At 39.9% G+C, this 24341-nt stretch overlaps 1 protein-coding gene across 1 annotated transcript in view; it reads left to right on the forward strand.

Moving 5' to 3' along the window:
* The window catches only part of UBXN4 (UBX domain protein 4), a 35123-nt gene extending 11819 nt beyond the window's left edge, over positions 1 to 23304 (forward strand). The window contains exons 6-13 of the mRNA XM_007525019.3: positions 2915 to 3008; positions 6980 to 7034; positions 8080 to 8244; positions 11721 to 11848; positions 14386 to 14488; positions 16027 to 16158; positions 17611 to 17816; positions 20283 to 23304. Of these exons, the coding sequence (XP_007525081.1) occupies positions 2915 to 3008; positions 6980 to 7034; positions 8080 to 8244; positions 11721 to 11848; positions 14386 to 14488; positions 16027 to 16158; positions 17611 to 17816; positions 20283 to 20421 (1022 nt within the window). The 3' untranslated portion in view covers positions 20422 to 23304. The remainder of the gene's footprint in view (positions 1 to 2914; positions 3009 to 6979; positions 7035 to 8079; positions 8245 to 11720; positions 11849 to 14385; positions 14489 to 16026; positions 16159 to 17610; positions 17817 to 20282) is intronic.
* The last annotated feature ends 1037 nt before the right edge of the window (positions 23305 to 24341 follow it).

A 24341-nucleotide genomic window follows, 5' to 3' on the forward strand; every position in this document is an offset into this window, starting at 1 on the left:
AGGGCTGGGTTTGAGCCCCTGCCCACAAGGGAGCAAGATGCAAAAGGAATCTTTATGGACAGTGAAGCAGTGCTGTGGTGTTTCTCCTCCTTGTCTCTTGTCTTTCTGCCTCTGTTTTTCAACAAAGAACAAAACAAAAACAAAAATGAACAATCTGCCAGGAGCCATGGAATCAGGCAGATAATATGAACAATCTTTTTTTTTTTTTTAATATTTATTGGATAGAGATAGCCAGAAATTGAGAAGAAGGAGAAGATAAGGAGACACCTGTAGCCCTGCTTCACTATTCAAGAAGCTTTCCCCCTGCAGGTGGGGACCAGGGACTTGAACCTGGGTCCTTGAGCATTATAACATGTGCTCACTACTATATCCCTCTCCATTTAACTTAAAAGTTAGTTTGTCTTAAATATGTATATATGTTCTTAGTGATAGAAGAGAATAAAACTTGGTGTATTGCATCGAAGTAAAAGACTTTGGGGTGGTGGGGAGGGTTCAGATCCTGCAACATGATGGTGGAGGAGGACCTAGAGGTGGTGAATTGTTACGTGGAAAAGTGAGAAATGTTACTCATGTAAAGACTTCTGTGCTTTACTGTTGACTGTTAACCACTAATCAACCCCAACAAAGAAAAAAAGAGGATAAAGTTAGTGAACAAGTCAATATTTCTTATCTTTTTAAAAGATTTATTTATGAGGGAGGCGGGAAACACATACCAGAGCAAGACTCTGACATATGTGATAGCTGGGATCGAACTTGAGACCTCATACTTGTACTTTATCCCTTGTGCTACCTCCCAGGCCACAATACCTTTTTTAAAAATTTGTTTTTATGTATTTTTCTGTGATCTAGACAGAAATGAATAGGTTAAGTAAGGAGAAAGTAGAGGGGCACCTACAGCCTGCTTCACCACTCATGAAGCTTCCTTCCTGCCGGTGGTGACCAGGCGCACTAATCTGGGTCCTTGCACATGGTAACTTGCATACAGGTTGTGCCACTGTCTGGCCCCCATCCTTCTTTTTTTTTTTTTCACTTTTGTTGCCCTTGCTGTTTTATTGTTGTAGTTCTTATAGTTGCTGTTACTGATGTTGTTGTTGTTGGATAGGACAGAGAGAAGTGGAGAAAGGAGGGGAAGACAGAGAGGAGGAGAGAAAGAGAGACACCAGCAGACCTGCTTTACCACTTGTGAAGCGACTCCCCTGCAGGTGGGGAGCCGGGGGCCTCAAACTGGGATCCTTACGCCTGTCCTCAAGCTTTGTGCCACGTGCGCTTAATCTGCCGCGCTACTGCCTGACCCCCCCCATTCTTTTTTTTTTAATATTTTATTTATTCCCTTTTCATTGCCCTTGTTTTATTGTTGTAGTTATTATTTATGTTGTCGTTGCTGGATAGGACAGAGAGAAATGGAGAGAGGAAGGGAAGACAGAGGGGGAGAGAAAGATAGACACCTGCAGACCTGCTTCACCGCCTGTGAAGTGACTCCCCTGCCTGGGGAGCGGGGGGCTCAAACCTGGATCCTTAAGCCAGTCCTTGCGCTTTGCACCACGTGTGCTTAACCCACTGGGCTACCTCCTGACTCCCCCATTCTTCATTCTTAAGTAGGCAATAAATCCCAGTGTGGAGCTATTTTGCTGATTTTCATTACCTTTTTAATCATTTGTTTCCCTCCTCTATCTTTTCCTTTCAAAGTAACTTTTTTTTTTTTCCTTTTAGCATTTCTTACTGTATGGCTCTTATGGTATAACAAAATAGCTCCTCTTTATTTTATCTAAAAATGTCTTAGAGGGAGTCGGGCATAGTGCAGCAGGTTAAGCACAAGTGGTGCAAAGCACAACGACCAGCATATGGATCCCGGTTCAAGCCCCCGGCTCCCCACCTGCAGGGGAGTCGATTCACAAGCGGTAAAGCAGGTCTGTAGGTGTCTATCTTTCTCTCCCCCTCCTCTCTCCATTTCTCTCTGTCCTATCCAACAATGATGACATCAATAACAACAACAATAAAAAAACAATAAAGGCAACAAAAGGGAATAAATAAATTACAAAAAAAAATTAAATAAAAATAGAATACTTTTTCTGGCTATAAAATTTGAAGGTTATTATTAGTAGTTGTACTTGAAGGATGTTGTGTGTTTCCCTTATTTTCTGAAGTCTCTAATATTAAGATAATGTATGTAATACCAATGTCTTGTTTCCTCTGGTTACTTCTAGAGTTTTTACTTTCTTTGAAGTTAAACAAGTTGACTTTAATATGCCTTGAAATGCTTTTCTGTCTGTCTGTCTCTCCACTTCTCTCTTCTTTAAATTTTATTTATTAACGAGAAAGATAGGAGAGGAGAGAAAGAACCAGACATCACTCTGGTACTGCTGGGGATTGAATTCAGGACCTCATGCTTGAGAGTACAATGCTATATCCAGGGTTATCGCTGAAGCTCGGTGCTGGCACTATGAATCCACTGCTCCTGGAGGCCATTCCCCCCCCCCCCATTTTATTGGATAGGACAGAGAGAAATTGAGAGATGGTGGGTGAGATAGAGTGGGAGAGAGAAAGATAGATACCTGCAGATCAGTTTCACTGCTTGTGAAGCAGTCCCCCTACAAGTGGGGGCTCAGAGGCTTGAACTACTAGGATTCTTGAGTGGGTCCTTGTGCTTCCTACTATGTGTGCTTGACCTGGCGTGCTACTGCCTGGCCTTGTTGACACCATTGTAACTAGCTCCAAACATTAGAGTTAGTAGTGACTCAGTTTATATTTCCTGTATTTCCTTTCTAAAGGAAAATATTTAATGTTTAGAAGTTAGATGATTAGCAAAAGTGGTAACCCGAGAAAGAGAAAAGTCATACCTTACTAAAAATTCAGCTTTAAACACCGCCTTCTTTCTTCTCTCCCCCCCCCCCCGCCCCCGTACTTAATAACGAAGGAGGAGACAGTTCCGACCAGCCCTCTTCATCCCAGGATTCCAGCGGACGCTCAAATCAGAGACCTGCAGAGGACCTCACCAGCAGAGTAGAAAGGTTTGCCTTCATTTTTATAGTATTTTATTAAAACAACTGCGGTTTTCAGTTGATTAACTTGAATGAAAGCTAAAGTTACACACATGAGTTTTTAGGATTCTGAATTGGAATTTTTCATTATCTAACTAATGTAATTGTAATCATAAAGATTATATTCTAGAATCATCATTTGTATCACTGAAGGAAGGTATTAGTTTTAGGTGTGTGCATAATTATTTGTTTTTCAAGATTAAGTGGGTATCTGTTTAATGTCTTATGTTGATCTAGTAATTAAGATACAAATTTCTGTTTATAATAGTTTCTAGTTTAGTGATTTTTTAAGTGGTTCTGTAAATGTTCAAAGATTTGGGGACAATTGAAAATAAAATTGTATATGTTACATTTCCTTAGATATTATTGTACTTACTTGAGAAATATTTTTAATTTTTAATGTACAAGTTTAAATATTTTAGGTGGTAGTATCATGCAAATTGAGACTTTGATTCAAATAGTTCAGCCAAAAAATGTTGGGGGTGGAGGTGTGAGATGAGAAAGTACAACACTTAAACATGGCATAGTTAAGTAATTTTAATGATAAAAATTATCAATTCATTGTCTTGTTTAAAAAGTTTTTTTTATTATTTGTTAATGATAGAGGGGAGAGAGAGAACATGAAACCTCATGACTGAGTCCAGTACCCTAACCCCTCTGCCACCTCCTGGACCCCATTCTTTCATTTTTGGGGGCAAGTAATGGCTTAAAGCATAGTCTTTAACACATAGGCATTAGCAGCCTCTCGTCTCCCCTAGACTGGTGTCTAGGACACCTCTGGCTTATGGTGGTACAGGGGATTGAATCTGGGACCTCTGAGCCTCAGGCTCAGAGTCTGTTTGCATAACAATTACACTATCACCCCACCCTACCAATTCATCTTTTACGATAAACCCAACTTACAACTACTAAATATTATTTGGAAGTGAAGCAAGCTTCCTTGTTAGCATGACTTGAAATTTTCTTGTTCACAAAGATGTTGGTGGGAAACAATAAGTGAAGGGATCACTGACATTGGGTATTTGAACTCACTCATGACTTAAAACCTGGAATCTATTTTTTTTAAGTTTTGTTTTTTTAAGGTTGACATGATAACTTACCTGGGAACACACCTGTTTTCCATGTGTTCAACCTTGATTTGATCCCCAGGCCCCATGGCAGTTGAAGAAGCTTTGGTACTGTGATGGCTCTTTTTGCTTGAAAAAGTTGGCACAGCATTGAAGCAGGTCTGCAGGTGTCTGTCTTTTGCGTCCCCTCTCTATCTCCCCCACCCTCAGTTTCTCTCTGTCCTATCCAAAAGAAAAAAAAAAAAGGAAAAAAATGGCCACAGGAGCAGTGGATTCCTAGTGCAGGCACTGAGCCCCAGCAATAACCCTGGAGGCAATTAAAAAAAAAATAGGTTGTCAAGGGAGCCTGGCGGTGGACGCACCTGGGTAAGCGCACATACTAAAGTGTACAAGGACCCAGGTTAAAGCCCCTGGCCCCACCTGCAGGGGGAAAGCTTCAGAGTGGTGAAGCAGGGCTGCAGGTGTCTCTCTGTCTTTTTCTGTCTGTTTCCCCTTCCCCTCTCAATTTTGTTCTGTCTCCAGTAATAAATACATAAAAAGGTTTTTTTAAATGGTTGTCAAATTTTGGTGAAGTTCACATATGCTGTTAGAAATTTTTTGTAACATTTTTATTTATTGGATAGAGACAAATTGAGAGGGGAGAAGGAGATAGAGGGAGAGAGACAGCCACCTGCAGCCCTGCTTCATGACTTGAACCTGTGTGTGCGCTAAACCAGGTGTGCCATCATCTGGCCCCTTGTTAGAACTTTTATTATAAAAGACTATACATGGGGAGTCGGGCAGTAGCGCAGCAGGTTAAGTGCATGTGGTGCAAAGTGCAAGGACCGGCATAAGGATCCCAGTTGGAGCCCCGGCTCCCCATCTGCAGGGAAGTCGCTTCACAGGCGGTGAAGCAGGTCTGCAGATGTCTTATCTTCCTCTCCCCCTCTCTGTCTTCCCCTCCTCTCTCCGTTTCTCTCTGTCCTATCCAACAACAACAGCATCTGTAGCAACAATAACAACACGGGCAACAAAAGGGAATAAATAAATATTTAAGGAAAAAAAAGACTATACATGAAGTTCACCCTTTTAAAGATGGCCAGGAGATGGTTTACCACTTAGGTGTGAGTGGCTCATGTTTGAGCCGTGAAACCATATGGCAGGTTCTACTGTACTAGAGGACTCTGCTATTATGGTGTCTCTGTTTATCTGAATGAAAAAGCAGTCCAGGGAGTCGGGCTGTAGCGCAGCGGGTTAAGCGCAGGTGGCGCAAAGCACAAGGACCGGCATAAGGATCCCGGTTCGAACCCCGGCTCCCCACCTGCAGGGGAGTCGCTTCACAGGCGGTGAAGCAGGTCTGCAGGTGTCTATCTTTCTCTCACCCTCTCTGTCTTCCCCTCCTCTCTCCATTTCTCTCTGTCCTATCCAACAACGACAACAACAATAAAACAATAAGGGCAACAAAAGGGAATAAATAAATAAAATAAATATTTTTAAAAAATTAAAAAAAAAACAGATGTCATCATGAGTCTTTAGAAAAAAAAAAGAAATAAAAAGAAAAAGCAGGCCAGAACAACCCTGACTCAGCAGGGGGGAAAGGATATTATTGTTCTAGTCTGAGGCCAGGGAGATAGTAGTAGTGGTTATGCAGAAGACTTTCATGCCTGAGGCTCTAGAGCATGATACCAGGTGACATGTGTCAGTGTGCTTCTATCATTAATACATCTTCAAAGAAAAAAATTAAAAAGTGTAGATAGGCTGAAAAACATTAATATATTTACGTAGTTTAGGACTCAAAGTAGATGTCATATAGAAGTTTTCCAGTAGTGCATCACAGAGTTCCCATCTTTGACATTTATAGATGGTTTGAAAGTGTATACTATGCATTTACACCTTATAGATGGTTTGAAAATATATAGTATACATTTACACCTTCGTAAGTGAAATAGTTTTATTAGCAGTGATTTTAGTTGCAAAGACAACTGGTTAGAGTTGGGGGATAATTCACCCAGTAGAGCATGTGCCTCATTATTCACGAGGCCCCAGTTTCAACCCCTGGCGTCTCATAAGAGCACGGCAACAACATCTGTGACTGAAGCTTCACAAATGATGGTTGAACTGTGTTGTCTGTGTCTTTCTCTCTCCTTCCCTACCCTCCTCCATTCCTACCTACCTAAAATTAAAGTCAGCCTGGAAGGTTAGAGCAGGTAAAATGCTATACTTGCTTGCACAAGGTCCTGAGTTTGATTCCTGGTATCACATTTGCAGGAGTGATGCCCAGCTTCATTCTCTCTCTCCTTCCCCCCCCCCACCATAGACACACATAACAATAAATTTAAAAAAATACATTTCAAGAAATCTTTTATTTTGGGGGCTGGGCAGTAGTGCACCTACATACACATTACCACACAAAAGGACCTGGGTTCGAGCCCATGCTTTTGTAGGTGGTCCATTTCTTCTTGCATAGTACAGTGTGCAATCTACCAAATGAGCTACCTCCTAGTCCCTCAGTTATAAGGATTGTTTTGTTTTATGAGAGCACTGTTCTACTCTGGCTTATAGTAGTGGCAAGGATTGAACCTGAGACCTTAGAGCCTCAAGGATGAAATTATTTTGCATAATGATTATGGTCTCTCCAGTGGTAAAGCATTTTCATTGATTTATATTTTGTTTGGGAATGTATATTTTAAAATCAGTGTCAGATAAATCTGTGGCAAGCGGAGAAACTAATAGTAACTGAGAGGTATGATACTCAGAACTTCAGCTGTTATTCATCTAATGGACTCTGGGAGACTAACTGATCATGAATTTCTCTGGGGGGTAGGAACTTTGCCTTTGGGTTTTCACATTCTCACCCTTGTATTTTGCTAAATTAATCTCCACTTTAAAATATAGATTAACCAAAAAACTTGAAGAAAGGAGAGAAGAAAAAAGGAAAGAGGAAGAACAGGTAACCTTCATACACTTAACTTTACCATTGTTCTACTCTTCTGTTAAGTGAGAGAACACTGACTCCCTATTCACTTCAGCAGAGCTGTTATGGCTGCCAACTTAGAGTTCTATGACACAACACAGTGGAGAGGATTTACTGTAGTAGTAATACTTTCTTGACAGACAGAAAAATTAAGAGGGATGGGGGACAGAGAGACAAGAGAGACACCTGCATCCCTGCTTCACCATTCTTGAAGTTTTCCCCTTGCAGGTGGGGGTAGCGCATACTTTGTAAAGGTTTTATTTTATTTGTAAAATGCTAGGACTAAATTGAAATGTCTTTTCTCCTTCAGTAAGTTTTTCCATAATAAGAACAAAAGGACATGGGGTAAAAAAGTTTGGTTGTGAAGCATTAAAATTTTTGTTTTTGTGAAAAACAATTATGTAGACATTTTGTATTCTGTTAAACCACCTCCCCAACACTAGATTTATAGACACTTCACCATTAACATATGTTGTTATTTATTTTTTTAACTTTTCATCTTTTTAAGTTTTTTTAAAAATTTATTTTAAATTTCTTTATTCCCTTTTGTTGCCCTTGTTGCTTTATTGTTGTAATAATTATTGTTGTCTGTCTTCATTGTTGGATAGGACAGAGAGAAATGGAGAGAGACGACAAGAGGGGGGAGAGAAAGACAGACACCTGCAGACCTGCTTCACCACCTGTGAAGCGACTCCCCTGCAGGTGGGGAGCCGGGGCTTAAACCGGGATCCTTACCACAGGTGCTTAAGCCACTGCGTCACCGCCTGACTCCCAACTCTTCATTTTTTACCAGAGCAATGATCAGCTTTGGCTTATGGTATTGCAGGGATTGAACCTGGGACTTCAGAACCTCAGGAATGAGAGTCTCTTCACATAACCATTATGCTATCTACCCCTGCCCAATTCTTTTAAACTTAGATTTTCTGAAGTTGTTTCTTTAGCTGTACACTGCATACACAATAATAACTAGGGTAGATTATTAAACCCTATTTTTTTACATAGAATTTTTACTTTAATTCAGAGAGAGATTAAGAAGGAAATTGAGAGGAGAAAAACTGGAAAAGAGATGTTGGATTATAAAAGAAAGCAAGAAGAAGAATTAACTAAAAGGATGTTAGAGGAAAGAAACAGAGAAAAGGCAGAAGATAGAGCAGCTCGAGAACGTATTAAACAGCAGATTGCACTGGTGAGTATTAAGTTTCTCTTTTTATCATTTTATTTTAAGGTTAATGGTTACAGTATAGTTGTTAACATATTGGTACAGTTTCTCATCTCCCCATGAGACAGGTCTGTAAAAATACTCTCACCCCCAGCTTAGGTCCCCAATGTCCCCTCCAGTCCTCAGTTCGTTCCTCAGAGTCCTTTGCTTTGGTGTAATAAAAGTTTGTTTTTAATGCTTGCGTCCAGAACATTTGAGAAAAAAAAGTTTTTTTTTTTATGCACGATGGTTTTGGTTCAGACACTGCACCAGACATAGTGTATTTCAGTGACTTAAAGAATACTAAATCTTTCTTTTTTGCCTCCAAGGTTATCGCTGGGGCTGGGTGCCAACACTGCAATCCATGGCTCCTGGCAGCCATTTTTCCTTTTTTTTTATTGGATGGGACAAAGAAATTGAGAAGAGGAAGAGGGAGAGAGAAAGACACCTGCACACCTGTTTTCACCACTTATGAAACATCCCCCCCTGCAGGTGGGGAGCCAGGGACTCAAACACAGATCTTATTTTGTTTTAAAGATTTTATTTATCAATGAGAAAGATAGTAGGAGAGAGAGAAAGAACCAGACATCACTCTGGTACATGTGCTGCCGAGATTGAACTCAGGACTCTCATGCTTGAGAGTAGTGCTTCAGCCACTGCGCCACCTCCTGGACCACAATCTTTTTTTTTTTTTTAATAGGTCATTTATTTTATTTATTGTATAATGACAGAAGTCAAAAACAGAAGATACCTGCAGCACTGCTTTACCACATGTGAAGCTTCTCCCCTGCAAGTAGAAGCTAGGAGTGTTGAACCTGGGTCCTTGTGCACAGTAACATTTTGCTCAACTGACTATGCCACCACCCAGCCTCTTTTTTTTTTTTTTTTTTAAGATTTTATTTATTAATGAGAAAGATAGGAGGAGAAAGAAAGAACCAGACATCACTTTGGCACATGTGCTGCCGGGGATCAAACTCAGGACCCCATGCTTGAGAGTCCAAAGCTTTATCACTGCACCATCTCCGGGACCACCACCTAGCCTCTTTAGTGGGAAAGAAATATATCCAGAAATAAATGTTGTTCAGTTCTGGCTGGTGTGCTGATGGTGACACTGGGGGTTAAACCTGGGACCTCCAAGCCTCATTATGCTGTCACTCCAGCCCCTCCCTTTTTATTTCTTGTCTTGACAAGAGAGGAGTGCAGTGGAGTTGCCTCACAGGCACTGAGCCACAGTGATAACCCTGGTGGCCAAAGACAGACAAGGGACCAGGTGGTGGCACACCTGGTTGAGCATTGAACCCACATCCATGTGCAGGTCCTTGCACTTTGTGCTATGTGCACTTAACTGGGTGCACCACCCACTGCCTGGCCCCCAATCTCAGCTTTCTCTGACTAGAAAGCATGTACTGATTTGAAATAGTTAAGATTCAAATTAAGGAGATTAATGGTTTACAGTATAGTTGTTGACATATGGGCACAATTTCAGGCCTCACTGTAATAGTATCTGTAAAACATACCCCCGTCTTTGGGAGTCGGGCAGTAGCGTAGCAGTTAAGTGCACATGGCGCAAAGTGCAAGGACCGGCGTAAGGATCCTGGTTCAAGCCCCTGTCTCCCCACCTGCAGGGGAGTCACTTTACAGGCGGTGAAGCAGATCTGCAGGTGTCAAAAAAAACCCATCTTTTTTTTTTTTTTTTTTTAGTTTATTTCTTTATTGGGGAATTAATGTTTTACATTCAACAGTAAATACAATAGTTTGTACATGCATAACATTCCCCAGTTTCCCATTTAACAAGTTCTTTTTGTCATCATTCATGTGGGCCCCAAGCACCTCCAACTCCTCCTTCCCCAGTCTTTTGTTTTGGTGCAGTTGAGGTGGTTTTGAAAGCAAAATTTATTAACATTAGAAAAAAAAAAAAAGGAGAGAAAGAGAACCAGAGAATTACTCTGGCACATTCGATACCACAGATCAAACTTGAGTCCAGTGCTTTATCATTGTGCCCTTTCCTGGGCTGTAAGACTTTTATTTTTAACAAATTGAAGGTTTGTGACCAAAAAAATCATGCTTAATTGAAAACTCAGGATGGTTAGCAATTTCTTAACAGTAAAGTATATATATGTTTTCATTTTTAATTTATGATTAGTAGTGGCTATGAAACTGTTATATTTCGGGTATAACATCCACCAGCAAGAAAGTATTTTTTAAAATGTATTTATTAACGGGTGAAAGACAGAAGCAGAGGATCACTTTTTGTGCATAAGATGCCTGGGATCAAACTCAGGACCTCATGCCTAAAGGTCAGATGGTGGACCTGCTCTGTCACCTCCTGGGTTGCAGCAGTAAAACATTTTTCAGTACATTGCTTTTTCAGACATAATGCTGTTGCGTATTTGATAGACTACTGTAGTGTAAAGAAAACTCTTTATATGCCCAAGGAAACAAATAATAAGCTGTGGCTTGCTTTATTATGATAGTCATTTCCTATCGTGATTTAGAACTGAACCTGCAGCCTCTCTGAAGTATGCCCATAGTCAAAAGATGGATTTCCAAGGCTTTCTAGGAAAGAAGCTGAGAATTCACTACGTTAGGCAGTTTCAAATCACAGGCTTTTTGGTCAGGAGGAGTTGGCACTCAAAGGACTTAGGCATATCAAGTAGAAGTTTAATATGAATTTGTAACAAGTGCTTTTACTTATTTGTATTGTGTGTGAGAAACAATCAAGTCACCTCTTAACCATTTATGTCCTGTTTGGTTTTTTCTTTCTTCTTCTTATATAGTATTAGGGATTGAACCACTGAGCTACTTTCCATACCATCAGAGAACACTTAGGGATGAATATGTATATATATCCTTAGTATAGTTTATTCATTCAGAAAAATATTGAATACTTACTTGTGCTAAACCTTGTTGCTGAGATACATTAATAAGCAAAATCAAGTCCTTTGTTTAATAACAGCTGTGAGAGTTGATCTTTTTTTTTTTCCCCCATGGTATCCATTCTGGTCGGACTTTTTGGGACAGAGAAAAAAAGTGTGGTCCGGGAGGTGGCACAGTGATAAGGCTTTGGACTTTCAAGCATGAGGTCCTGAGTTCGATCCCTGGCAGCACATGTGCCAGAGTGATGTCTGGTTCTTTCTCTCTCCCCCTATCTTTTTCATTAATAAATAAACTCTTTAAAAAAGAGAGAGAAAGAGAGAAGCACCATAGCACTGAAGGTTCCCTTTTGGCCATGGTACTCCCATGTGGTGCCAGGGCTCAAACCCCATCTCTGCACATAGTCTGGCAAATATCCTACCAGGTTAAGTGTCTTCTGGTCCCACACTAGATGAAACTCAAAAAATGACAGATACCAAATAAGGCTCATAACTTTTAGGAACTTTGTGTTTTTGTTGTTGTTTTGGGACATGTGTGAATATGCCATTCTAATAATGAAAGATAGCAAAAATAAAATGACTATTTTAAAGGACCGTGCGGAAAGGGCTGCTCGTTTTGCAAAGACAAAGGAAGAAGTAGAGGCTGCCAAAGCTGCTGCCTTGCTGGCCAAACAGGCAGAAATGGATGTCAAGAGAGAGGCTGCTGCAAAAGAAAGAAGGTATTTCATGCTGAAACATCTGTCTGTGGTGACTGAGAACAGTGGTTGTAGGTTCCTTTTAACTCTAATTTTTTTTATGTAGAGAGTGGAGACAGAGAAGGAAAGATACCTGCAGCTCTGGCCCACTTCTGCTTTTGAAGCTTCCCCCTACAAAAGGGAACTTGGGGCTAGAAGCCTGTGTGCTGTACTTAGTGAAGAGAGAAAGAGAACCAGCACAGCACTCTGGCACATGCACTGCTGGATACTAAACTCAGAACTTCATGCTAGTAACTCCAGCACTTCCTCCACCATGCTACCTTCTTGGCCATAGATAGATGACGATATATATATATATTATTCTAATGATAGACATATAAAGATAGAGACCAAAGCACAGCTCAGGCTTGTGGTGGTGTGAGGGATTGGACCTAGGACTTTGGCGTCTCAGGCATGAGAGTCTCTTTACATTTACTATGCTGTCTACCCCCATCTTTAAGATAAAGGGTTCTTAAAGGTATTAGAATATTATCACTGTCTTTTTAAAAATATTTATTTATTCCCTTTTGTTGCCATTGTTTTGTTGTTGTAGTTACTGTTGTTATTGATGTCGTTGTTAGATAGGACAGAGAGAAATGGAGAGAGATGGGGAAGGCAGAGAGGGGAGAGAAAGATAGACACCTACAGACCTGCTTCACCACCTGTGAAGCAACTCCCCTGCAGGTGGGGAGCCGGGGATCAAACTGGGATCCTTATGCCAGTCCTTGCGCTTTGCGCCACGTGCGCTTAACCTGCTGCACTACCGCCCGACTCCCTATCACTGTCTTTTAAAAAATCTTTTGGAGGCCATTTTTCCCATTTTTGTTGCCCTTGTTGTTGGATAGGACAGAGAGAAATTGAGAGAGGAGGGAAGACAGCTGCAGACCCAATTCACCACTTGTGAAGCGACCCCTCCCCCCGTAGGTGGGGACCCCAGGGGCTTGAACCGGGATCCTTACACTGGCCTATGCACTTTGCACCAAGCACACTTAACCCACTGTGCTATCGCCCAAGCCCAGGACCTTTTAACCCCAATGCAATAAAAGACTGTTTCACTCAAAGACTTTATCAGTCACTGAGTAGGATTCTAACTTGGAAGACCTTGCTTAGGCTATGTGGTTACCACTCAGCTGAAGAACAGATAAACATAAAGACTGTGTATTCTATAAAATGGAGTATTATTTAGCAATGGAAGAATGATGAGGGACCAGGGAGATAGTACAGCCAGTAGTGTGTCAGACTTACATGCCAGATATCCCAGTTCATGCCCAGCACCATGAACAACCAGAACTGAGTGGTACTCTGTTGTTTCTCTTCTTAAAAGTATAATTGAGAGTGATCCGGGAGGTACTGCAGTGGCTAAGGCACTAGACTCTCAAGCATGAGATCCTGAATTTAATCCCCGGCAGCACATGTACCAGAGTGATGTCTGGTTCTTTCTCTCTCTCCTACTATCTTTCTCATTGATAAATAGATAAAATCTTTAAAAAAAAAAAAAAAAGTAAAATTGAGGGTCGGAGAGACAGCATAGTGGTTATTATGCAAAAAGACTTTTATGTCTGAGGTTCTAAAGCCCCAGGTTTAATCCTCTATACTTCTGTAAGCCAGAGCTGAGCAGTGCTCTGGTAGAAATAAATATTTAAAAATAAAAAATTTAATGGAACATGAATAAGGCTTGAAAATATAATGCTACATGAAAGAAGCCAGCAATCACACATTCTATGGTTCTGTTTAATGAAATGCCCAATTTAGACAAATCAGTGAGGACAGAAAGATCATTGGTTGCCGGGCTAGCTAGCTTCGCGGGCGGGAGACAGACGACCAGGGACTCATGGCTAAGCTGTACGCAGTATCTCTCTATTCACGCGGAACGCAGCACAATCTAAGCCAAACTAAACTAAACTAAACTAAACTAAACTAAACTAATATACTTGCCAAGTAGGGTGTAAACAGGATGTGACGTAGAGAGGGTAGAGCGAAAAGTGACTGGTGCAAATCAGGGTGTACAACGAGAGGGGCCGGAGCAAAAACACATGAACCAGTGGGGATTAAACCAATGCCCTGGAGGCAGAGCAGTGCTTCGTTAACAGTGGTTATGTAAATAGAATACAGTGTTAAGCAGGGGGGGATTAAACCAATGCCCTGGAGGCAGAGTAGTGCTTCCTTAACAGTGGTTATGTAAATAGAATACAGTGTTAAGCAGGGGGGATTAAACCAATGAAACAGAAGGGCTCTTAGAAGCATACCAACAATTGGTTGCCTAAAGCTAGGGAAGGGAAAAATGGGAAGTAACTAACAGGTTTCAGATTTAGGGTAATGAAACGTTCTGGAATTAGTGGTGAGGATTGTATGCTTAAAAAACATAAATTGTCTCAGGCTTATTATTTAAAACTACTAAAAATTAAATCTAAAATTATGAAAAGACCAGTTTTCATTGAACATTTGTGCATCCATTTTCGGTAACTTTTAATTACATTATTCAAGAATATATAGATATAAAGAGATCTTTTCTTTTCTACCAGCAATGTTGCAAGAATTCAGTTCCGTCTTCCAGATGGGTCTTCCTTTACAAATCAGTTCCCTTCTGATGCTCCTTTAGAAGAAGCAAGGCATTTTGCTGCACAGGTAAATTGTCTTGATAACTTGATTATTAAAATGTAGCAGAGGAAAAGCCCAAAGTAGAACATGAAAATTGGGGGATGGGTGGTGGTGCACCTGGTTGAGCGTACACAGTACAATGTGCAGGGACCCAGGTTCAAGTCTCTGGTCCCCACCTGCAGGGGAAAAGCTTCGCAAGTGGTGAAGCAGCGCTGCAGGTGTCTTTGTCTCCCTCCCCCTTTCCTCTAAATTTCTGGCTGTCTCTATCCAATAAATAAAGATAATTTTGAAAAAAAACAAACATGAAAATTGTGACTGTCTTGGTATATCCCCAAGAGACATACTTAGTCACCTATGGATATTGTGGCTTTCCCATGTATGCAGTATCATATGGGAGTAGCACAGGAATTTGCTGATAAATTGTACAGTAGACTTTAGTGGAAAGTTCTCACTGCTGGGGCCAGGCGGTGGCACGCCTGGTTAAGTGCACATGTTAACAGTGTGCAAGGACCCAGGTTCAAGTCCCTGGTCCCCACCTGTAGGGGGAAAGCTTCTTGACTGGTGAAGTAGGGCTGCAGGTGTCTCAGTTTCTCTCTCTATCCATTAAATAAAAATTTAAAAAAGAACTCTTTCCTTCACTTTTATTTAACTAACCCCAAATAGATTCTTTCATTCATTTTGCTTTGAAGACCCATCAGGGACCTCCCTGTAAGTGAAGATGGAACCAAATGAAAAAGATTTTTGATTGCATTAGTCCTATTAAAATTTCATTCTGAGGGTGATGAAATAGCTCATTCGCTGCTGTCTGTAGCTCTCTGTCTCTGTCCATAGGTAAATAATTCATGTTATATGAATAAAAATAAAGCTTCCTGATGGCCTGAGAGATGGCACAGCTAGTAGAGCACTGGGTTTGCAAGCATGAGGTATTCAGCTTGATTCCTAGTAGGACTGCATTTGTTAGACTGATAGTCTTTTTTTAAAATATATATATATATATATTCCCTTTTATTGCAGTTATTATTGTTATTGATGTTAAGACAGAAATGGAGAGAAGAGGGGGAGAGAAAGATAGACACCTGCAGACCTGCTTCACTGGTGGCCTGTGAAGCAAACCCCCTGCAGGTGGGGAGCCGGAGGCTCGAACCGGCATCCTTTTTACAGTGACCTGCTTAAATGAACTTTTGTTTTTTTATATTTTTTTACATTTATTTATTTTCCCTCTTGTTCCCCTTTTTGTTGTTGTTGTTATTGATGTCATTGTTGTTGGAGAGGGGAGAGTAAGACAGAGGGGGAAAGAAAGATAAGACACCTGCAGACCTGCTTCACTGCCTGTGAAGCAACTGCTCTGCAGGTGGGGAGCCAGGGACTTGAACCGGGATCCTTCCGCCTGTCCTTGTGCTTAGTGCCACGTGCGCTTAACCCACTGCGCTACCGCCCGACTCCCTTAAATGAACTTTTAATATTAAGACAGTTTTAGAATTTAGTCATATTGAATGCATATTGACTGTTATTTCTTACTTTATAAAGACATTGTTCTAAGCTTTAAAATCATTCTTACGTTACAGACTGTTGGCAACACTTATGGTAACTTTTCACTAGCAACCATGTTTCCCAGGAGGGAATTTACCAAAGATGATTACAAAAAGAAACTAATTGATTTGGAACTTGCCCCAAGTGCTTCAGTGGTACTTTTGCCGGTATGTATATATTTTTTTCTATTTTTTTATAGTCTTGGTTGACTTGTAATATGTTTCTTAAGTAGTGGAAGAAAATGTCAAAGGTGGGGCTGGTGAAATAGCTCACTTGGTAAGGGCACTGCTTTGCCATGTGTATGACGCAGGCTCAAGCCTCGTCCCCATCACAATCAGATTTAAGCTTCTGGGCTATGGTCTCTTTAGTTTTCTTTGTCTGTACCTGAAAAAGTCATCTGGAGTGTTGAAGCCCCAGTGATGACCAAAAAAAAAAAATGTACTAAAGACATTAAAATGCAGATTATTAAAAAATATTGACAGGCCAGTGTACACCTGGTTAAGTGCACACATTAGTGTGCAAGACTCAGGCTTAACCCCCTGGTCACCACCTGCAGGGGGAAAGCATCAAGAGTGGTGAAGCAGAGCTACAGGTCTCTCAATCCGATAATAAATAAAATACTAGAATATATTTGTTGTTCCATTAACCTATGTTCTGTTGTTATGATTACTTGTGGGGTCAGGCAGTAGGCATAAGGACCCCAGTTTGAGCTCCCCCCAACCCCCCCGTCTCCCCACCCGTAGGGAGTAGCTTCACAGGTGGTAAAGTAGGTCTACAGGCATCTTTTTCCTATCCAACAACATCAATAACAATAAAAGTGAAAAAGAAAGCAAAAATTAAAAAAAGATTACTTGTAAGGCACTAAAATAAGTTCCAACATTTTCATCTATTGTCACATAGAAAGTATCTGATCCACAGACTATTACTTATGTGTGACTTCTGTTTTTAACATCTTATTTTAACATTAAAAAAACTTAAATGTATTAAGACCATTTTATCCTCACAAAAAAAGTATCTCAGATGATGGAAAGAGGCTCAAAAAAAGCCTCAGTGACTTTACCAAGGTACTACCTGAAGTGCTAGAACTAGAGGAAAGTCTGGATGATCTTAGTAGTTTTCCCTGTTTTTAAAACAATGGTATTACTAAAAAAAAAAATCTAGGAATTCCCAAATATGTTTGAAAAATACAAAAAATGGTTATTATTTTACCTTCTTGTAGTAAGTTAAGATTTTCAGATATGGGGAGTCGGGCTGTAGTGCAGCGGGTTAAGCGCAGGTGGCGCTAAGCACAAGGACCCGCATAAGGATCCTGGTTCAAGCTCTGGCTCCCCACCTGCAGGGGTGTCGCTTGTGAAGCAGGTCTGCAGGTGTCTGTCTTTCTCTCCCTCTCTCTGTCTTCCCCCTCCTCTCTCCATTTCTCTCTGTCCTATCCAACAACAATGACAACAATAATAACTACAACAATAAAACAACAAGGGCAACAAAAGGGAATAAATAAATAAATAAAATAAATATAAAGAATAAATTTTAAAAAAGTCCTTAAAAAAAAAATTTTTCAGATATGATTCATCTAGATGGAGTGCGGTGTAATTGGGCTGACAGTGTCTGTTAATTTTTAGGCTGGAAGACCGACGACATCCATGGTACCTTCTTCCAGTGGAGACATTTGGACATTGTTGGGAACAGTGCTTTACCCATTCCTTGCCATCTGGAGATTGATTAGCAACTTCCTATTTAGTAATCCTCCTCCTGCACAGACTTCAGTGAGAACAGCTCCAGCATCAGAACCCTCAAATCTTGGACCATCTAGCAACTCAGAGAAAAGGTATCTGTGTTTTCTATACTTGCAAAATGTTACTATTGCCCAATGCCTGATATAAAATAGGAAAAAAAAAAAAAAAAAGTGGGACAGGGAAATAGAATAGTGATCATATGGGAGTCGCGTGGTAGTGCAGCAGGTTAAGTGCAGGTGTCTCGAAGTGCAAGGAATCGGCATAAGGATCCCAGTTCAAGTCCCCGGCTCCCAACCTACAGGGGCAGTGAAGCAGGTCTGCACGTGTCTGTCTCTCTCTATCCCTCTATGTCTCCCCAATAATGACGACAACAATAAAACAACAAGGGCAACAAAAGGGAATAAATAAATTTTTTTTAAAAAGTGATCATACAAACAACTTTCATGCCTGATGCTCTAAGGTCTCAAGTTCAATCCCTGGGACTACCATAATTAAGAACTGAGCATTGCTCTTTTAAAACACAGGGAAAAAAGGCAATTTTTTAATACTTTGATAGGCACAGAGGGATCAAATCACACCAATACTTCTCCAGTGTGGTGAGACCTGGGCTTGAACTCAGACATACTATCCAGTGAGCTCATCTGACAGCTCTTTACCTATTTTCTGTATGTCTGCCGAGTACTAACTCATCAGTTTTTTGTTTTCTTTTAAGATTTATTACATTTATCACGAGACAGGCAGAAGCCAGAAAACCACTACATGTGGTAGCAGGGATTAAAACAGAAAATGCAGACATCCAAAACTGAAGCTTTACTAGTTGAAATATTTCCCCAGCTGCTCTCAAACATTTTTTTTTTTTTTTACCAGAGCACTGCTCAGGCTTATGGTGGTGTGGGGGATTGAACCTGGGACTTTGGAGCCTCAGGCATAAGAGTCTGTTTGTATAACCACTATGCTATCTACCCCCACCCATGGTTGTTCTTTGATCTCTGCTGGTTGACCATCTTTTTCTGGGTCAAAGGAGGACCTATCTGTTCATACCATTTTATAAATCTAAGGTGCATACAAGTGCCAGTTTGGTATGTTTCACATTTAAATAATTGCAGCATGGTTTTTTTTTGTCTCTTTTGCTGTTATAGTAGCTTATTTACTATTTGTTACATGTTTGTACCCTTTAAAAGATCAGTCTTAACTCCCCACCACAACAATCCCTCATAAACAGATTTGCTCTCTGTAGTATAACAATCCCAGTAGGCTACTTTTCATATACTCCAGTTGTATAGTATTGTCTATACCATCTTTGAATAGGTTTTTATAATTACACTTTATGGCACATAACAATGTCTGTACATTTCTTCATTGAGTGGTTCATGACTGTATACGACATCAATTTTTAAAATTATCTGGCTATCAGGGCTTCGTGTTTACACACAGTTCACTGATCCTGCTGGCTCTCCCCAACCTACCACCACAGCACTGCTTCATTCATGATATAGCTTCCTCTTTATATGATGCTCTACCAGGTGAGCTGTCCCCAAGTCCACATCCTTCCCACTTAATATTTATGGGGCCAGCTAGTGGCACACCTGGTAAACTACACACATCATGCAAGGTCCCAAGTTCAAGACGCTGACGCTCACCTGCAGAGGGAAAGTTTCATTGACCAGTGAGGCAGATGTCTCTTTTCCTTTTTGTCTCTGAGAAATAACTGCCAGGAATGGTGGATTCATTGTACAGGCACTGAGTTTCAGTAATATCCCTGGTAGTAAAATAAGTTATTTAGTGATCAGGAGATAAGCTCATCTTGCTGTGCTAAAGACCGTAGGTTCAAGACCACTAGTACCACATGGGAGCACCACTGATGGTAGAATGGTACTGTATCCTCTCTACCTCTCCCTCTTAATGTTTCTTAGACAATAGAAAATTGGGGTGGGCAAGTCAGTATCCTGTATAAGGACTCAGGTTTGAGCCCCTGTTTGAAGGAGGAAAGCTTTGTGAGTGGTGAAGCAGGCTGTAGGTTTCTCTATCCAATAAAGATACCAAAAAAAATTTTTTTTAATTGGGCTATAAATGGAGCTTTGGATATAGTCTGTAGGGTCCTACGTACATACGAAATATACCAGCCTGCATAAATAAAAAAAAAAAAAATAGGTTAGCACATGTTCTCATTCTTCTAAAGCTCAGTCAATCAAGAAATACATGGACATGGAAAATGGTTTGATATAGAAAATGAAATTTCATGCTGCAAGGGAGCCAGGAGTAGTGCACCCAGTCAAGCCCACGTAGTCCATGCATGAGGTCCTGGGCCCCATCTCCTGCCCCCCATCTGCAGCAGGGACACTTCACAAGTGGTGAAGCTGGTCTGCAGGTGTCTATCTTCCCTTCCACTCTCAATTCCTCTGTCCTACCACTGAGCCCATGGCAATAACCCCGGAAGCAAAAAAAAAAAAAAAAAAAAGTTTCATGCTGCTTTAGTAGAAATTTACAAAGCTTTTTTTTTTTTTTAACCTGTTTTCATTTTGTATTGTCTCTTTTCTCTCTCTCTCTTGCTATATTAGGGAACCAGTCAGAAAAAGAGTACTGGAGAAACGAGGGGAAGACTTTAAAAAGGAGGGGAAGATATATAGATTGAGGACTCAAGATGATGGTGAAGATGAAAACAACACTTGGAATGGAAATTCTACTCAACAGATGTAGTGACAAGTACAATATATCTGATAATCATTGTTTCTCTTATGATTTAATTCAACTAAAATTTACTGAGAAGTGGGACTATGTTTTCCAACAGATTTATAAGTATCTTTGCTATTAAGCAGGTTATAGTTATTTAACTCAGACAAGAGGTCAAAATAACTGGTTGCTAGGTCCCTGTATATTTGTAACCAACTGATGAAACCTTAAAAAAAAAAAATCACAACATCTGCCACAACATTTCCCTTTATCAGATTTCACATACCCGCTAGCCCTATGCTTTTAGATATGTTCTGTTTAGTACTATTTTGCTTCAGAAACTTAATCCAACACAAATAAGTCACTGAGTAATTTAATCAGAACATTTAACTAGCCAATCAGATCATTTGTTTAGCTATTCTCTTTTTGCTCATTAGCTGCAAGCAAAATCTTGTAGTTTTTCAATACTGAATAAAAACCTTTTCCAAAAATTGAACTCATTTTAACTTTCGTTATCTTTTTTGTTGCACAGGACTCTGTTGAGGTCGTGTGTCAGATTCCCCCCACTTTTCAGGAACACTCAGAAAAGTATCTGGACACCTTACCATAAATGTCACCGAAGGGAGAAAATGTCTGCCACACACTAATACTGTTCTTAGGGTCTTAGGTCAGTGAACATTTTATTAGCACAATGTTAATCTGCATCTTCTTAGAAGCCATAGGACAACTGATAAGTCTTCCACTTAGTTCTCTCTTACCTTTAAAATGAAGTTTTTCTACTAGTAATCACCCTGCAGACTTAGAGCACCTGTAGTATGGAATAACAATTTACAGATTTGGTTATTCTTAAGAATTTAAAAAGTAGGGTGGGAGTAGTTAGTATAATGGTCATGCAAAGAAACTCTCATGCCTGAAGCTCCAAAGTCCCAGGGTCAATCCCCTGCTCCTCCACAAGCTAGAGCAGAGCTCTGGTAAGAAAAGAAAAAATTAAAGTAGTTCTGGAGGTGTCACAGTGGATAACACATTGAACTCTCAAGAATGAGGTTACAAATTCAATCCCTGGCACCACACGTGCCAGAGTTATGTTCTACCACTAGGTAGTTCACCACCACTAGATAAATTTTAAAACAAAAACTTATAAAAGATGCTTCATCTGACTTGCATACTATTTTTGCAGTAAAGACCAATAAACTAAGAATCTTTGGGAAAAGGAGTTTGATGATTTTTTTAACTGTTTCAGATGGATTTTTCTTTTGACCTACTAGGTTTATTGCTGGGGCTCGCTGCCTATATGGCTCCACCATCCTGGCTGCCACATTTTATATATAAATATATATATATATATATATATATATATGTGTGTGTGTGTGTATATATTTTTTGTTTTCCCTTTTTCTTTTGACACAAGGAGAGACAGGGGAAACACCTGTAGCACAGCTCTACTAGTTGTGAAAGATTTCCCCAGTAGCGACGTATTGAAGGCTTGACCCTGATCCTTGCATATGGTCATGTGTGCCTTTGAGCAAGCAACCACCCATCCCAAGGAAGTGCCATCCTTGAGCAAACATTTTTCCCCCCTTTTGTTGCCCTTGTTGTAGCTTCGTTGTGGTTATTATTATTGCCCTTGTTGACGCAATTCGTTGTTGGATAGGACAGAGAGAAATGGAGAGAGGAGGGGAAGACAGAGAAGGGGAGAGAAAGATAGACACCTGCAGACCTGCTTCTCCGCCTGTGAAATGACTCCCCTGCAGGTGGGGAGCCGGGGGCTCGAACCGGGTTCCTTACACCGGTCCCTGTGCTTTGCGCCACATGCGCTTAACCCACTGGGCCACCGCCCAACCCCCCAAACATTTTTTAAGTAAATGATTTTTTTCACCTGTGAACTAGTAATGACTTAAAAATTGTAAGGTCTTAGAGCATAATGGGTATGCAAAAGACTCTCCTGCTTGAAGCTCTGAGGTCCCAGGTTCAATCCCTGGCACCAGACAAGCCAGAGATGAGCAGTGCTCTGGTAAAGATTATAAATAAAAGGTTGACAAGGAGACAGATCAGATTATGCCATTCTGAAAAACTATCAGAAACAACCACTTCACACTCTTTGACCCAGTAATGTTTTCTAAGGAATGATTCTAGGGTAGACAGGAGCTTAACGTCAGCATATTAAATACTATTAAAAATTAGAAACATATGACTTCTGTAAAAGTAACTGCTGATGAGAAATTGTACAGTGTTAATTCAGTAACTTGAAGATTTGAATACCTGTTAGATGTGGGAGGGGAAAAACAGGGTACAGAGTTGTAAGTACAGTATGATCTCAGCTTTGTAAATAAAATTCATATATAAACTACTATATATTGCCATATATATAAAGATAAAGACACCAAAACAATGGTGATTATGATTTTAATTCTCTTTTGACCCCTTTGTTTTCCTAATTTTTCTGCAGTAATCATGTTATTCCCATAACTTAGAAAGTGATTATAAAAATGAAAAATCTCCAGTAAGAATCTCATTTTAGCAAGCCTGTCATCTTTAGAAATATAGCATATGCAATTCTTAAAAAACAGTCAAATGGACATGATCTTAAATGTTACTATTATAAATATATTTGTAAAAACCTTGGAGTACCTCAAGCCAATTTGTCTAGGAATAAACCAAGTATAGATCTGGAGAAATATACATAAAAAAAAATCATAATATTTGAATAGGATGATCCTCTATTTAAAAAAATGTATAAGAAATCAAATAGTAAAGACTGTAAAACAAAAACTCTCCTTGTTTGCATCTTAATGTCAGCCCTTTCCCCAGAGATAAACTCTATTAATAGTTTCTTTTGTAATCTTCAGGAAAAAATTTATGGATATAAGCAAATATGTAATCTATTTTTTAAATAAATGGGATCATATTATATATACTACTCTGCATCTTGCTTTTTTTCCCTACCGAAACATAGCTACTTGACTCTTAGTAACTAACATATGAATAGGTTTCTATTTGATAGATGTGCCCCAATTTACCATTCTGTGATAATCATGTTTTTTTGGGCATGTTAAAATTTATTAGAAGAATTAAAGGTAAGTTTATGGGAGCACCTTAAATTCAAGCACTTGGGGGCAGGAGGTGAGGGGAGCTAGCTAGGTTCCAGCTTCCTATCACATCAAGAAGCAAAAAAGGCAGTTATGATATATGACAAATACTGTTACAGCAAACAACTTTAGGAAAATTTCCTCTTAATTGTAAAAATATTCCTGTAGGTTATGTTTATATAATTCACTGAGTCAAAGGGTATTTTCAGCATAGATTATAAAGAGAGACTACCCAATTGCTTCCTCCAAAGACTATATGAATATACAGTTCGACTAGCATCAGATATTTTTTCTGAGAATTCCCTGTTTGTATTCTTAGAATTTTTCCCATCTATTTCTTACTGATTTATGAGAATATGTGATAAAGAAAATTAGCACATGTGCTGTAAACATATTCTTCCTGTTGATGGTAGCCTTTTCTTCATTTTATGTGATCAGTTTTTTTTTTTAAAGATTTTTATGTACTTACTAATGAGGAGAGAAAGAACCAAATATCACTCACTCTATGTGCTGCCAGGGATTGAATTCAGGACCTCATGCTTGAGAGGCTAATAATGCTTTATCCACTGAGCTCCCTCCCAGACCACTGTCAGTTTTGTTCATGGTCTCTGGATTTTTATTTTTTGGACTTTTTAAAAAAATATTTATTTACTCCTTTTTGTTGCCCTTGTTTTATTGTTGTAGCTATTATTACTGTTGATGTCGTCGTCGTGGATAGGACAGAGAGAAATAAATGAGGGGAAGACGGGGAGAGAAAGATAGACACCTGCAGACCTGTTTCACCTCCTTTGAAGTGACTCCCCTGCAGGTGGAGAGCCAGGGGCTTGAACCGGGATCCAACCGGGATCCTTCCGCCAGTCC

The sequence above is a fragment of the Erinaceus europaeus genome, chromosome 18, assembly GCF_950295315.1.
Source record: "Erinaceus europaeus chromosome 18, mEriEur2.1, whole genome shotgun sequence".
NCBI classification, from domain to species: Eukaryota; Metazoa; Chordata; class Mammalia; order Eulipotyphla; family Erinaceidae; genus Erinaceus; species Erinaceus europaeus.